A 17863-nucleotide genomic window follows, 5' to 3' on the forward strand; every position below is an offset into this window, starting at 1 on the left:
CATCGGTGCAGATTTAAATATAGCTGCCATGTAGACCGATATCTCGTTTAAAGTCTTCACCCCATAAAAGGCGCATTTATAATCCGATTTCACTGAAATTTGACGCAGTGACTTTTGTTAGGCTTTTCAACATCCGTGTCGTATACGGTTCAAATCGGTTTATTTTTAGATATTGCTAGTAAACAGACCAATACTTTGTTATATACAATTTAACAATGACTTGTACTTATTAGTATTTGGTCCAACTCGGAACATATTACGATATAACTATTATGGGACATAAGGTATGCAATTTTCACCGGATTTTGATGAAAGTTGTTTTATCTATATACCCGAGGTGGTGGGTATCCAAAGTCCGGCCCGGCCGAACTTAACGCCTTTTTACTTGTTTTATGCTAACACTGGTACTCGGCCGAGGACCTGCATTATCTTATAAAGGGTGATTTTTTTGAGGTTAGGATTTTCATGCATTAGTATTTGACAGATCACGTGGGATTTCAGACATGGTGTCAAAGAGAAAGATGCTCAGTATGCTTTGACATTTCATCATGAATAGACTTACTAACGAGCAACGCTTGCAAATCATTGAATTTTATTACCAAAATCAGTGTTCGGTTCGAAATGTGTTCATTCACCGTAACGTTGCGTCCAACAGCATCTTTGAAAAAATACGGTCCAATGATTCCACCAGCGTACAAACCACACCAAACAGTGCATTTTTCGGGATGCATGGGCAGTTCTTGAACGGCTTCTGGTTGCTCTTCACTCCAAATGCGGCAATTTTGCTTATTTACGTAGCCATTCAACCAGAAATGAGCCTCATCGCTGAACAAAATTTGTCAAAATTTGAACACATTTCGAACCGAACACTGATTTTGGTAATAAAATTCAATGATTTGCAAGCGTTGCTCGTTAGTAAGTCTATTCATGATGAAATGTCAAAGCATACTGAGCATCTTTCTCTTTGACACCATGTCTGAAATCCCACGTGATCTGTCAAATACTAATGCATGAAAATCCTAACCTCAAAAAAATCACCCTTTATATAAAAATCAATTTGTGTTTGTTTGTTTGTATGTTTGTGTATTCCTTATAGACTCTGAAACGGTTGAACCGATTTTCTTGAAATTTTCACAGATGGTGCATAATGATCTCGTGGTGAAAATAGGGTACTACATTTTTTGATATCTGTAGGGGAGGCGGACCCTCCCCCTTACCCTAATTTTCAGAAACGCCAGATCTCGGAGATGTGTGGTGCGATTTAAGCGAAATTTTGTGTGCTCTCATATAGTACCCAAAAATAAAAATTTGGTATCCAAATTTCGGATAGGGTACCTAGGGGGGCCGCCCCACCCTAAAACCTACCAAATATATATTTAGATTAATCACGACAATTTGGGACTCAAATAAAAGGTATTTAGGATACGAAAACGTATCTGATATCCAATTGTCGGACCAAGTGCTAGGGGGACCACCCTAATCCCCAAAAAAACCTCCAAATCGGATATATTTACCGACCATGGCAATATTGGAATCAAATGAAAGGTGTTTGCGAGTAGAATATGAATCTGATATCCATATGTGGGACCACGTTTCTAGGGGTCCTCCCCTTCCCCAAAACACCACCCAAAAAGGACTTATTTACTGACCATGGGAATATGGGGCTCAAATTAAAGGGTTTTCAGTGTAGAATTCGAATCTAATATCCAAATATGAGACCAAGTGTTTGGGGGGCCGCCTCTCCCCAAAAACCTACCCCAAAGGGGACACATTGACGACAATAGCCACATGGGTCTCAAATGAAAGGTATTTGGGAGTAAAGCACAAATCTGATATCAATATTCGGAAAAATTGTCTATGGGGCAATCCCACCCCCACAACACCACCCAACCCTCACAACACCTCTAAATAGGACATATACCGATCATGGCAATATGAGACTCAAATGAAAGGCATTTCTGCGTAGAATACGAATCTGATATCCAAATGTGGGACCACGTTTCCCCAAAACACCCCCATGGGGTTTAAATAAAAGGTATTTGAGTGTAGAATTAGAATCTGATATCCAAATATGGGACCAAGTGTTGTGGGACCACGTTTCCCCAAAACACCCCCATGGGGCTTAAATAAAAGGTATTTGAGTGTAGAATTAGAATCTGATATCTAAATATGGGACCAAGTGTTTGGGGGGACGCCTCTCCCCAAAAACATCCCCCAAAGGGGACAAATTTACGACCATAGCCATAGGGGGCTCAAATGAAAAGTCTTTGGGAGTAAAGCACGAATCTGATATCAATATTCGGGAAAAGTGTCTATGGGGCCACCCCACCCCCACAACACCACCCAAATAGAAAGTATTTGCTGACTTTTGCAATATGAGGCTCAAATAAGAGTGTTTTTAGAGTGGAACACGAATCCGATGTATATTTTCAAGGCCAACTCACAGAGTGGCCGCCCATCCCCCAAAACACCCCAAGCCGGTCATGTTTGCCGACTATGGAAATATGGGGCTCAAATTAAAGGTATTTGGGAGTAGACCACGTATCTGATATCAACATTAGGGGCCAACTGTGTAGGGGACGTCCTACCACCATAACAACCCCCCATTGGACGTATTTGCTCACCAAGACAATTTGTGTCTTAAAAAGAGTGGAACTAAATATTCATAGTTTTTAGGGCCAATATCCCAAACCGGACATATTTGCTGACTTTTGCAATAAGGAGTTTAAATGAGATTTGAAAACGAATTTGATACCCAATTTTGAGGGCAATGGCAATATGGGGTTCAAATAAATGATATATATAGGTATATGAGAATAGAGCACGTTGCTGATATATTTTCCGGGCTTAGTGTTTGGGGGACCACTCCAATCCCCAAAACACCCCTAAATCGGGCATAATTACCCACCATGTCAATGTGGAGCTTAAATGAAAGGTATTGGGGGTAGAGCAAGAATTGATACCCATTTTCGAGACCAATTTTCTGGGGGTCTACCCTTTTCCCAAAATACCCCTTAAACAGCAGTTTTTTAGGGACCATCGCAATATGGGGATCAAATTAAAGTATTTAGGAGTAGAATACGAATTTGATATCCAAATGTAGAACCATGTATTTGGGGCATCACCCCTTTCGCAAAACACCCCCAAAGGGGTTAAAATTTTTGACCATGCAAATATGTGGCTCAAATGAAAGGTATTTGAGATTAGAAAACGAATTTGATAACTTATTTTGGGGCCATGTGTTTGGGGGACGCCTCATCGTGTACACTCCTCTTAAGCCAATGGCAATATGGGGTTTAAATAAATGGTATTTGAAAGAAGAGCACGATGCTGATATTTTTTCAGGTCCAAGTATCTGAGGGACCACCTCTCCCCCGAAAACTCCACTAAATCAGACATCATGAGAATTTCGGGCTGAAATGAAGTATTTTAAGAATGGAGTACACCTTACATCCAAACTTAAATTCATAGATCAATAAAGATCATGTGGGATTCAGATAAAGGCACTTATTTTGGTAAACTGTTAGTCAAGTTAGCATAGTATTTCACTAAAAGATCTTTAATTGTCGAAAATAAATATTCCAAGGAAACTTTTGTTCCATATAAAGTAAAAGAAGGCCCAGCGGGCGGGTCCGGATCAGCTAGTGTAAGATATAAAGACCATTAGCACTTTGTGGTAATCATGTCTAAATAAACATAAAAAACGTTTTTAGTATAACTACAATGTTGCCTCGTTCAAGGCCAAGCACATTTGAAAAAAAGTTATTAACTCTTAATTAAATGCTTTGTTCAATTCAAAAATGACGTTCGATTAAATCAGGAAATTACATTGAAAAATGCACAACACACAAAACCTCCAATTGGCCCATATCCAATTTCCATAATGTCAACAACTGCTTTGAGCCAAGCCACACGAATTAATCTCAGAAATTAATTACCTTAAATCTATGCACAAAATGTGTCCAAGGACACAAATCAGTCTGTCTGTCTTGTTTGTTGAAATTATCTAAGAGTCGCACAAATTGTTGGCATAATGACGGGCAGCACCATTCTATCTATCCTTGGATAGATACTAATTCAGAACCTATGCTGTGACAGCGTTGCTATTTTTCTGTGGATTTTTTTTTGCCTTTACATTGTCAGCCATCACCAAGTTTTCAGGTGTTTCGAATTATGTTCGAACAACAGGTACGATGTGATGGTGAACGTTAAATGGCAAAATATTTACATTTCCACCCTAAAAACGCCAAGTGATTTGGCAGAACTTTAGACAAAACCCCAGCAAGCACACCACAGCAAGTATAAAGTCTATGTACCTACATACCACATAAATGACAAAAAAACGTGCACCTTTATGTAAAAGTCGATAAAGTTTCATTTTTGCTGTTAAGAAAAATTAACAATAATAAATTCTCAGAAATCAATACTTCATTAATAATGTACGAGGCATTAGTCATGTTGTAAAAACTCATTAACATCAGTAATTCCATCAATGATTTGTTGTAAAACTTTTTTGCACTTTAGGAAGCAGAAAAGTGTTAAGGAATCTTTGGAGCAGTAAACACTTAAAATCAAAAGGGGAATAAGTTACAAGGTATTGAGACTGATTTGGAAAGTATAGAATACTTTTGACAAACTTGGCTGGAAGTTAAATTTTTGGTGTCTGTTAAAGGTGTTTCCGACTCTTTCATATAAAACCAGTAAGGAAGGGCAAAAGTCGGGCGGTGCCGACTGTATAATACCCTACACCTACCCTATAAGTACAATGTGAGACCCAGATCCAATTCTGAACCAATTTTGATGGTGTTCCCGACTCTTTCATATAAAACCAGTAAGGAAGGGCAAAAGTCGGGAGGTGCCGACTGTATAATACCCCACACCTACCCTATAAGTACAATTTGGGACCTATATCCAATTCTGAACCAATTTTGATGGACCTTGGCGAGCAAATAGGTTCAAACTGTACAAATTACGGTTGACAAATGACAACATTATGACAAACTACCTAAAATCTGACGAACATATATATGGGAGCTATATCTAATTCTGAACCGATTTCGAGCAAACTTCTAAAATAATGTGGTAGTCGTCGAGGAAAGAGTTGTGCAAAATGTTGACAAGATGGGTCAAACAATGCGCTTGCAGTGGCAGCAGTGGCATGACAGCTATATCTAAATTTGGGTCGATTTCTATGAAATTCACCAGTAATATTAAGAAAATTCTTCCTGCAAAATTTCGATAGAATCCGATAACAAATTATTACTTTTTTTTGCAATATTTCTAAAAATCGGACGAACATATATATGAGAGCTTTATCTAATTCTGAACCGATTTCGAGCAAACTCCTCAGATACTGTGGCAGTCGTCAAGGAAAGCGTTTTGCAAAATTTTTGGCAAGATGGATCAATAAATGCGCTTGCTGTGACTCTATATATATATATATATATATATATATATATATATATATATATATATATATATATATATATATATATATATATATATATATATATATATATATATATATATATATATATATATATATATATATATATATATATATATATATATGAGAGCTATATCTAAATCTGAACCAATTTGTATGAAATTCACCAGTAATATTGAGAGTCAAGAGAAAATCCCTCCTGCCAAAGTTCGAGAAAATCGGTTAACAAAAGACCATTTTATTGAATAATTTCTGCAAATCGGCGGAACATATATATGGGAGGAATATGTAAATCTGAACCGATTTTAACCACACTCTATGTATATTGTGGTAGTCGTCGAGGAAAGAGTTGTGCAATATTTTGGAAAGATTGGTCAATTAATGTGCTTGCAGTGGCTCTAGGATTGAAAATCGGGCGATAAATATGTAAGAGAGCTATATCTAAATCTTAAATTCACCAGTATGTCGACAGTCGTAAAAAAAATCCTTTCTGCCAAATTTCGAGAGAATCGATTAACAAATGACCATTTTATTGAATTATTACTGCAAATCGGATGACCATATATATGGGAGCTATATCCAGATCTGAACCGATTTTTATACCCACCACCGAAGGATGGGGGTATATTCATTTTGTCATTCCGTTTAAAACACATCGAAATATCTATTTCCGACCCTATAAAATATTTATATTTTTGAGCAGCGTAAAAATCTAAGACGATCTAGACATGTCCTTATGTCCGTTCGTCAGTCCGCCTGACTGTTGAAATCATGCTACAGTCTTCAAAAATAGAGATATTGAGCTGAAACTTTGCACAGATTATTTTCATAAGCAGGTTAAGTTCGAAGATGGGATATATCGGACTATATCTTGATATAGCCCCCATATAGACCGATCCGCCGATTTAGGGTCTTAGGCCACTAAAAGCCACATTTATTATCCGGTTTTGCTGAAATTTAGGACAGTGAGTTGTGTTAGGCCCTTCGACATCCTTCGTCAATTTGGCTCAGTCCGGTCCAGATTTGGATATAGCTGCCACATAGGCCGATCCTCCGATTCAGGGTTTTAGGCCCATAAAAGCCACATTTATTATCCAATTTTGCTGAAATTTTGGACAGTGAGTTGTGTTAGGCCCCTCGATATCCTTCGTCAATTTGGCCCAGTTCGGTCCAGATTTTGATATAGCTGCCATATAGACCGGTCCTCCGATTTGGGGCGCATTTATAATCCGATTTAACTGAAATTTTACACATTGACTTATGTTAGGCTTTTCGACATCCATGTTGTATATGGTTCAGATCGGTTTATTATTAGATATATGTAGCTACTAAAAAGACCAAAATTTTGTTATACATAATTGAACAATGACTTGTACTTTAGTATTTGGTCCAAATCGGATCATATTTCGATATAACTGCTATGGGATATAAAGTATGCAATTTTCACTGGATTTTGATGAAAGGTGGATTACATATATACCCGAGGTGGTGGGTATCAAAAGATCGGCCCGGCCGAACTTAACGCCTTTTTACTTGTTTCCAGTTCTTTCGATATTTGACTGGTCGCTTTTTTTATTCGATTATCGTAAAATTTTGCACAAGACGTTCTATGAGGGCTGTATTTTATATTATATTGGATAACTTATGCACTTAAACTCGGCATGGACATTGAGTGATCTAATACATATAAGTCACTATTCAATTTTACAGAACAAAATATTGGTCTTTTTGGCAGCTATATCCAAATATAAACCGATCGGAAGCGTGTTGAACACGGATGTCGAAATCGTTCTATATGGCACCTCTAACCAAATAAACCAGATAAACAAGGATACAGGAACCATCATCAATCATATCATAACTACACTACTAAATATATCCATAGTTATACCTTAATAGGGGCCGGTCTCGATCATATTTTGTGCAGGTCCCGAGAACTCATATACAAATAACATTATCAGAAAATAAATCTGCTTTTTATGACAGCTATATCTATAAGGCTCGGAAGGCTTAAAACAACTCACTCTTTCAAATTTCAGCGAAATGTGATAAAGAAAAGCTTTTATTGGCTCCAGACCCCATATATGCAGATCGGTCCATACAAGAGCTATATCTAAATATAGTGGGATCTGCACCATATTCAAATCGGATCTTGGGAGGCCTCAAACTACTCAGTTTTTCAAGTTTCAGCAAAATCGGTTACAAAATTAAGCTTTTATGGGCTTCAAGGCCTTTATCAGGGGATCGTTCTATAGGGCAGCTATATCTAAAAATAGTCCGATCAGAACCCAATTTTTATCGGATGTTGGGAAGCCCCAAACTACTCACTGTTTACATTTTCAGCGAAATCGGAAAAAAATAAAGTTTTTATTGGCTCCAGACCCCTTATCTGCAGATCGGTCTATACAAGAGCTATATCAAATTTCAGCGAAATCGGAAGAAAAGAAAAGCATTTATTGGCATTAGACCGTTTACTGGCTGATCGGTCTATATAGCAGCTATATCCAAATATGGTCCGATTTGACCCGTTCAAAAACTTAACCAGCGTGCATCAAAAACATGTATCTGTGCCAAATTTCAGCTCACAGATACACGGACATCGTTAAAACGTCTTAGAATTTTACGACGATCCAAAATATATATACTTTGTGGGGTCGGAAATTGATATTTCGCTGTGTTGCAAACGGAATGACTAAATGAATATACCCCCTATCCTATGGTGGTGGGTATATAAACTGCGGCTTCCAGTGGCTCAAGAAGTCAAATCGGGAGATCGGTTTATATGGGAGATACATCAGGTTAATGACCGATTTGGACCTTACTTGGCACCGTTGTTGGAAGTCATAATAAAATACTACGGACAAAAATTGAGGCTTTCCCCGCGCCAGGATTCGAACTCAGACGATCAGGGTCATATGCGGACATGCTAACCTCCTGCTCTACAATGTTTTCCAGTGGTGCATATCCCTTCAACTGATGACGACAGTTGTCAGGAATTATGTCATGCGTAGAACCCATGAATAACGTATTTTTTAAGAGAAGTCACACTCGGCTGTAAAAGGAGGCGCATTATCATTGAGCTTAAACTTTAATCGGACAGCACTCATTTATATGTAAGAATTTTGCCCCCATTCCTTATCGGAACGTTCATCTGCATCTAGACCTAAATAGGTCTGCCGCTATGCTTTCACTGGCTAGAACAGACTTCTTAGTCATTGTGTCCGTCATGCGAGGTGCCTGTCCGATCGTAAAACTTGCTGTCAGACTGACGCTTGTCAGTAATAACTTTTGTCGAAGCTGCGAGGACGTCGAACATCTACTGTGTTTGTGTCCCGCACTGGCAGCCAGCAGGAGTTCCACTTCACCACTCCACCTGGTATAGCTTTTATATAAACCGAAGTACTGATGAGCCCCCTGAAGCTGCACTTATTATCCGTTCGCACTAGGATTTTGCACGTAGTGTTTGTTATGACCTCCGACATCTATGGTAAGTATTGTTCAAATTGATCTAAATTTATATAAGCTGATCTCCCGATTAGCCTTCTACTTCTAAGGCCCCTACAAGCCTAAATTTTGGGCTGGTTTTTCAGAAATTCGGCATGTAACTACAACTATGCTCTTCAACTATGTTTATCTTGGGTACACTTTTAGCAGAAACCACGGTGGTGGGTTCCAAGATTCGATTCGACCAAATTTAATACACTATTATTATATGCTCCACCATAGGATGGCGTTATACTAATTTCGTCATTCCGTTTGTAACACCTCGAAATATGCGTGTAAGACCCTATCTTATACATAAAATTCAATTTGTGTTTGTTTGAACCGTTTGTTTGAACAAAAACGGTTGAACCGATTACATCGAAATTTTCACAGATTGTGTAGGTTGGTCTGGAAGGAAACATAGGCTATATAATTTTTTGATATCGGGAGGGGGGGAGGGTCCGCCCTTACCCCAAAAGTACTACCCAAAAATAAAAGTGGACCGATCGAGACAATAAGGGATTCAAATGAAAGGTATTCAAGAGTAGAAAACGAATTTCATAATAAATGTTGGGTCCAAGTACCTGGGGGGCCGCCCCAGCCCCAAAACCCCTTACAATAGGTTTATTTTACGATCATGACAATATGGGACACAAATGAATGGTATTCGGGAGTAGATTACGATTATGGTCCCGAAGTAGGAATAGGCGTAATAATTTGTTGATAACGAAAGGGGGGCGAACCCTCCCCCGTTACCCCAAAAACACCACCCAAAATCAAAAGAGGACCGATAAGTACAATATGGGTATCAAGTGAAAAGTATGCGGGAGTAGATAACGAATCTGGCATACAAATTCATGTCGAAGTATAGGGGGTCACCCCACCCCCACAAAAACGCCCAAAATGGGCACATTAGCCAATCAGGGATAGACGGGTCTCGGTTGGTTTGTTCCGTATAGACTGAAAAACGGCAGAACCGATTTTCTCGAAATTTTCGCATATTGTGTAGGGTGGTCTGAAAGGAAACATAGGCTATATAATATTTCGATATCGGACGGGGGACGGACTCTCTCTCTTATGCCAAAAGCACAACCAAAAATCAAAAGTGGACCGATCGAGAAAATATATGTATCAAATGATTGGATTGGAGAGTAGAATGCGAATATGGTATTAAAATTTGAGTCTAAGTACCCATCTGGCCGCCCCAACCCCAAAACTCCCCCAAACAGATATATTGGATGTTCCTTTCAATATGAGGCTCAAGTGAAAGGTATTCGGGAGAAGATTTCGAATATGGCAAAGAAAATCAGATCGAAGTATTGGGGATTACGCCATCCCTCAAAAATGCCATTAGACCCATTATGACTATATGATACTTGACTGAACCGATTTTCTTAAAATTTTCATTGATTGTATACGTTTGTCTGGAAGGAAACATAGCCAATATACATTTAGATATCAGGTGGAGGCGGACCCTCCCCCATACCCCAAAAACGCCACCCATATCCGAAAGTGGTCCGATGGGCACAACAAGGGGTACCAAATGAAAAGTATTGGAGGCCAGAAAACGAACATGGTATTAAAATTTGGGTCCAAGTACCCGGCGAGCCCCCAACCCCAAAACTCCTCTAAACAGATATATTCGAAGTTCACATCAATATGACACTCAAATGAAAAGTATTAGGCAGTAGATTATAAATTTGGCATAAAACATTAGGTCCAAGTAATTGGAGGTCGCCCACCCACCAATACCCCCAAATGGGCATATTAACCGACCATGGCTGTATGGTACTTAAATGAAAGGAATTTGGGAGTGAATTACGAATATGAATATGGCATTAAAGTTTGCGATCAAGTCTAGGTGGCGCTTTTCCTCCTAAAGATACGTCAAAGAGGTTATTTGACCCATTATGACAATATGGGACTTAAATGAACGGTATTTGAGAGTAGAAAACGAATTTGATATCCAATTTTGGAGCCAAGTGTTTTGGTGTACGCACTAAAGCACCCCCTAAACTGAACTTCATTTCCGTTGGGAATAAAGAAAGAATTTTATATCTGTTTTCAGTGTAAAGTGCCGGTGGCCGCCTCAGCCCCAAAACACCCTCCAAACGCTTCATATGTACCGGCCATGGCAATATGGGACTCAAATTAAAATGATTTGGTAGGGCAGCACGAATTTGATATCCATATTTGATTCGAACTGTCTGAGGTGCTACCCCTGACGCCCTGAGCTACTGGAAGGCGCAATTTTTACTCGATTTGCCTAAAATTTTGTAGGTGGTTTTTTTCTATGACCTCTTAAAGCCATGACAAGTACGGTCCACATCGGTCAATAACTTGATGTGCCTCATATATATATATTGAAAAAGTCGTTCAAAGAACTTGGCAAATGCGATCGATGGTGGAGGGTATATAAATAAGATTCGGCCGAATTTAGCACTAGGTTAAATGGGTAGCCCACCATAAATCTGAGTTCACTAGGAGGATATGTCTTCAGTTTTGGCCCATTGTGATAACCTTGCGGATAAAAATGCAAAAATAAAATCGGGACACTTAGGCGTTAATCAATAATTTTAGATTTTAACGCCGTTAGTTATGCGATAAAATTACTATAAGCATCCATGACCCAATGACACCTTTTTGAGTTTTTTATTTATGCATTCATATTGCCTAGCCATTAATTAAGACATCACACGACTTCAAAAATTAATCAAAATCATCAAATACCGCTTTTGACAGTTTAATGGAATTAAAATTAAAAGATTTTAAAGGAAAACGAAATTTTAAATACTTTTGTAAGTATTTAACACGTAAAAGCACGCGATCATAAAATTAGAAACTTTCAAATTCACCAAAATTGATAGTAACACGAATGAGAGAGATTATCTAAATGATAGCGCAAGAAAATATACACCTGAAATAATGCTTAAGACGTGAGAGGGAGAAAAACTCGATTCTTCAGAGATCCCAACCATTCTGGCTTAAATAGGCAAAAGTATAGCATCATATATAAAATGACGAGATAGCAGACCCCAATTTTAAGGTGTTGGTATAAAACCATAGTACTTTTAAGTGCTCGGAGTCGACTCAGGAGCCTGAGTCGAGCAATTTTCCTGGAGTCGGAGTCGAGTTAAAACTGCTCGACTCCACAGCTTTGCAATGAACTGCTTGGGAAAATAGTAAATGGGTATGAAGAACATTGCAATAGTTCTTAAAGTAGAATTATGGGTTAAATGACCCATATATTGGGTTGCCCAAAAAGTAATTGCGGATTTTTTAAAAGAAAGTAAATGCATTTTTAATAAAACTTAGAATGAACTTTAATCAAATATACTTTTTTACACTTTTTTTCTAAAGCAAGCTAAAAGTAACAGCTGATAACTGACAGAAGAAAGAATGCAATTACAGAGTCACAAGCTGTGAAAAAATTTGTCAACGCCGACTATATGAAAAATCCGCAATTACTTTTTGGGCAACCCAATAAATGCATGCCGGCATACGTCTTTGAATTGTCAATTTTATTAACAGCATTATTGTAATTTAACATATTTTGCATTTTGTTATTGACTGGGTGTTGAACTTTGCTCAATATTAGATTTAAGGAAATCATTATAAAAGCCGATCAAAAAGAAATGCAGCCAGAGTTGATCTGAATGTCGAAAAAATCACAACTCCTTTCAGTGGTCCAAATCATTATGTTGCACGCTATCAAAGATTTTGAACTTTAAAACAATAATTAAAGTATTTCCTCTTTACAAATACAACCAGAGAAAATTGTTTGTAAAAATAGCAAAAAATGTTTGATAAAACAGCAGAAAATCGGGTGGAAAGGGGACAGCAGTAATTATACCCACCACAGTAGGATAGGGGGTATTTTCATTTAGTCATTCCGTTTGCAATACCTCGAAATATCAATTTCCGACCCCACAAAGTATATATATTTCGGATCATCGTAAAATTCTAAGGCGATTTAACGATGTCCGCGTGTCTGTCCGTCTTTCCGTCCGTCTGTCCATCCGTCTGTTGTAATCACTCTACAGGCTTCAAAAATTGAGATATTGAGCTGAAATTTGGCACAGAAACGTCTTTTTGATGCACGTTGGTTTTTTTTTTTTTTTTTTTTTTTGTTTTTATTAATTCAATAAAACCAATATTTATATAATTACAATATATGTGGCCTCAGCGCCATAAGGCATTTTAGAGGCAAGTTGGCAAATATTAAATCATATATAATTATCTTTAACATTATATTTTATTATTGTAAAGTTCTTTTTAACGCAAATCATGCCAGAAGTCCATCAATATTTTGCTGCAAATACTCTTTTAATTTCTTTTAAAAATTTGATAAGCTTGTTAATGACATTAGATCTAAGGGCAAATTATTTAAAGCTTGACTACCAGAATATTCAATCCTCTGTTTTGTTGTTTCAGTTCGACAAAATGGCATATTAAGTTGATTACAATTTCGAGTATTAAACTGGTGCTGTCTACGCAAAAATGATATTGTGTGATGTCCAATATTATGTAAATATTTAAACATATAGATTAATAATTGAAAAATGTAAGCACAATGAATAGGCAAAACTGCTGGAAAAATTTCTTTATATAATAATAACGTTGAAAATCTCATGGGCAAATTAGCAACCGCCTTCAACGCTTTATTTTGAAACCTATGAAGACTTTTCAGTTGCGTTGTTTTGTTGTGTCCATAAATTATTCATGAACAGGCCAAATCGGACCATATTTGGATATAGCTGCTACATAAACAGATTTTCCGATAAAAACCCATAAAAACTTCAATTCTTATCCGATTTAACAGAAATTTTAAACAGTGAGTAATTTTAGGCCTCCCGATATATGATATGGTTCAGATCGCACTATATTTAGATATAGCTGCCATATAGACCGATCTGCCGATAAAGGGCCTGAAGCCCATACAAGTTTTTATTATTGCTCAATTTCGCTGAAATTTGAAACAGTGAGTTATTTTAAACTTCCCGACATCTGACCTAAGTATGGTTCAGATCGGTCTATATTTAGATATAGCTGTCATATAGACCGATCTCCCGATAAAGGGCCTGAAGCCCATACAAGTTTTAATTATTGCTCAATTTCGCTGAAATTTTAAACAGTGAGTTATTTTAAACTTCCCGACATCTGACCTAAGTATGGTTCAGATCGGTCTATATTTAGATATAGCTGTCATATAGACCGATCTGCCGATAAAGGGCCTGAAGACCATACAAGTTTTAATTATTGCTCAATTTCGCTGAAATTTGAAACAGTGAGTTATTTTAAACTTCCCGACATCTGACCTAAGTATGGTTCAGATCGGTCTATATTTAGATATAGCTGCCATATAGACCGATCTCCCGATAAAGGGCCTGAAGCCCATACAAGTTTTAATTATTGCTCAATTTCGCTGAAATTTGAAACAGTGAGTTATTTTAAACTTCCCGACATCTGACCTAAGTATGGTTCAGACCGGTCTGGAAGGGTCTGAAACCCACAAAAGCCTTATTTATTACCCGATTTCGCTGAAATTTTAAACAGTGATTAGTTTTAGGCCACCCGCCATCCGACCCAAATATATACCCGAGGTGGTGGGTACGTCCCGGCCGAACTTAATGCCTTTTTACTTTTTTTTTGGGAACGGCAAAAATTTTCTGCTATTTACAGATGGTAAAAATTTGAAATTAGCTTATAATTGCCAAAAATACTTCAAACTTTGTTTATTGTATTTCATATTGTACTAGCTGACCCGGGCCCGCTCCGCTGCGCCTTCTTTTACTTTATATGGAAGAAAAGTTTCCTTGGACATTTATTTATTTATTTTATTTTTATTTATTTTCGACAATTAAAGAGCTTTTAGTGAAATACCATGTTACGAAAATAGTATATCCCTAGACTAACAATATAAGTGCCTTTGTCCGAATCCCACATGATCTTTATTGGTCTAAGAATTTAAGTTTGGATGTAAAGTGCACTCCATTCTTAAAATACTTTATTTCAGCCCGCTACTCTCATGATATCTGATTTAGGGGTGTTTTCGGGTATGAGGTGGTCTCCCATGCACTTGGCCCTGAAAAAATATCAGCATCGTGCTCTTCTCTCAAAAGCCATTTATTTAAACCGCATATGAGGCGTCCCCCAAACACATGGCCCAAAATAGGTTATCAGTAAATAAGTCCTGTAAATAAGTCCTGTTTGGGGGGTGTTTTGGGGAAGGGGTCCACCCCCAGAAACGTGGTCCCACACTTGGATATCAGATTCGTATTCCACTCGCAAATACCTTTCATTTGAGTCCCAAATTGCCATGATGGGTAAATATGTCCGATTTAGGGGTGTTTGGGGGTTGGGTGGTGTTATGGAGGTGGGTGGCCCCATAGACACTTTTCCCGAATATTGATATCAGATTTGTGCTTTACTCCCAAAGACCTTTCATTTGAGACCCATATTGCTATTGTCGTAAATTTGTCCCCTTTGTGGGAGTTTTTTGGGGAGAGGCGGCCCCAAACACTTGGTCTCATATTTGGATATCAGATTCTAATTCTACACTCAAATACCTTTTATTTAAGCCCCATATTCCCATGGTCAGTAAATAAGTCCTGTTTGGGGGGTGTTTTGGGGAAGGGGTGAACCCCCTGAAAAGTGTTTCCACATTTGGATATATTCTACTCGCAAATACCTTTCATTTGAGTCCCATATTGCCATGGTCGGTAAATATGTCCGATTTAGGGGTGTTTTGGGGGTTGGGGTGGTCCCCCTAGCACTTCGTTCGACAAATGGATATCAGATACGTTTTCTTATCCTAAATACCTTTCATTTGAGTCCCATATTGTCGTGATTGATCTAAATATATGTTTGGTAGGTTTTAGGGTGGGGCAGCCCCCCTAGGTACCCCATCCGAAATTTGGATACCAAATTTTTATTTTTAGGGTACTATATGAGAGCACACAAAATCGCACTACTCATCTCCGAGATCTGGCGTTTCTGAAAATTAGGGTAAGGGGGAGGGTCCGCCCCCCATTCAGATATCCAAAAATGTAGTACCCTATTTTCACAACGGGATCATTATGCACCATCTGTGAAAATTTCAAGAAAATCGGTTCAGCCGTTTCTGAGTCTATAAGGAACACACAAACATACAAACAAACACAAATTGATTTTTATATATCAGATTATTAAATATATATAGTTTTAACGATTTTAAATAAAAGCAGACAAATTTATCATATTCTGACTGTGTAAACGAACGAACGTCTGTAAAACCGCAGAGCCAAAACTCTCTACTTACAACAAAAAAATGAGTGTTAATACCAAACAACCCAATTTTGAAATTGACAATAAGAAATTGTTTAAAAATTACACTATTGGTCCCAAATACCTCATGATGTCAAGAAGAGATAGTGAAGAAACTCTCATTAATGTGTCTCCTTTCTTAATTAAAAAAGTCATTGATAGTGTATGTGGAGAAATTGAAATGTGCAAAAAACTCAGAAGTGGCGATATTCTAATTAAAACAAAAACTGCAACTCAAGCCACAAAATTGTTCCAACTCATTTCTCTCACAAACGAAATAAAAGTCGAAGTGAAAGAACATAACTCTCTCAACTATTCCAAGGGAGTTATCTACTGTAATGATCTACGTGGAATCCCTGAGAATGAAATTCTAAATGAACTAAAAAAACAAAACGTAACCGAAGTTCAAAAAATTCAAAAAAAAAATGAAGACTCTCTCATCGAAACTGGTCTCATTATAATTACTTTTTCTCTACCCAATTTACCTGATGAAATTAATATTGGATATGAGAAAACGTGCGTGCGGCCTTATATTCCCTTGCCCATGAGGTGTCGTCAGTGTTTCCACTATGGACACCCAACAAAACGGTGTAAAAATAATAAAATTTGCATTAACTGTGGTGACATAGCTCACACACAAGAAAATGAACTCTGCCAAAACAACACTAAATGTATAAACTGCGATGAGAACAAATTAGATGATAAGTCCCACTCTGTGCTCAGTAAAAAATGCCCCGTTTTTCTAAAATTCAAAGAGATACAGGCCATTAAAACACTCGACAAAGTAGATCACAAAACTGCTCTCGCAACATACAAACAACGTCATCCAAATGACACTGTCTATTCCAAGGTTACAAGAAGCACTGTAAGCTATCACGATCTCCCAACTACTTCCAACAACAACACAAACTACGCAATGTGTGAAAATAAGAAGCAACAGCAGGCAAAACCATCAGACCCCGCACCACCGCAGCCTTTAGTGAGTGCTCGCGACAAACCAACAACTGTCAACATACTGCCGAAGAACATATCGAAACGAACAAGAAATGAGCTCAAGAGCAAAAGTGCGGCTATCAACAATCCAAAAAAATTGTGCAAAAATTCAACGGAGAGTGACAACTTATCCGACGAGTAAAAGAACAACACTACAGTCAGTTGAGTCGATTGACGTCACTCGGGAGAGTCTGACTTGTTTTGCTTCCACTCAAGTCATCGGTGACTTGTTTTGGTCTCATCTCGAGTCATCGCTACCGTTTTGATTTCTCTCGACTCAACGTGGATACCAATTAGAAAAAACTCTTATACGTTGCTTCTATCTAACAGCTGCACTTTATTTTTTTTTTTTCTCTTATTTTATATCATGGTACTTAAGTTACTCCAATGGAATATTAAAGGTTATTGCAACAACTATAATGAATTATTAACTTTAATAAAGAAGCACACACCCAATATTATTTCTCTTCAAGAAACTCACTTCAAAACTAAAAATAGCATACCAATACCAATAAATTTTTGTATCTATACATCAAATAATTCTGCAATACTAATCCATAAATCTATACAACATGAGTACATCGGAAGTTATGACCATTTGGACACAGTATGTGTTAAAATTGTCGCTAAATCAAA

At 37.7% G+C, this 17863-nt stretch overlaps 1 protein-coding gene across 1 annotated transcript; it reads left to right on the forward strand.

Moving 5' to 3' along the window:
* The first annotated feature begins 16238 nt into the window (after positions 1–16238).
* LOC131996914 (uncharacterized) lies at positions 16239–17369 on the forward strand. The gene has a single exon (XM_059367113.1). The coding sequence runs from the start codon at positions 16239–16241 to the stop codon at positions 17367–17369; it is 1131 nt and encodes a 376-aa protein (XP_059223096.1).
* The last annotated feature ends 494 nt before the right edge of the window (positions 17370–17863 follow it).

The sequence above is a fragment of the Stomoxys calcitrans genome, chromosome 4, assembly GCF_963082655.1.
Source record: "Stomoxys calcitrans chromosome 4, idStoCalc2.1, whole genome shotgun sequence".
Classification (NCBI taxonomy): domain Eukaryota; kingdom Metazoa; phylum Arthropoda; class Insecta; order Diptera; family Muscidae; genus Stomoxys; species Stomoxys calcitrans.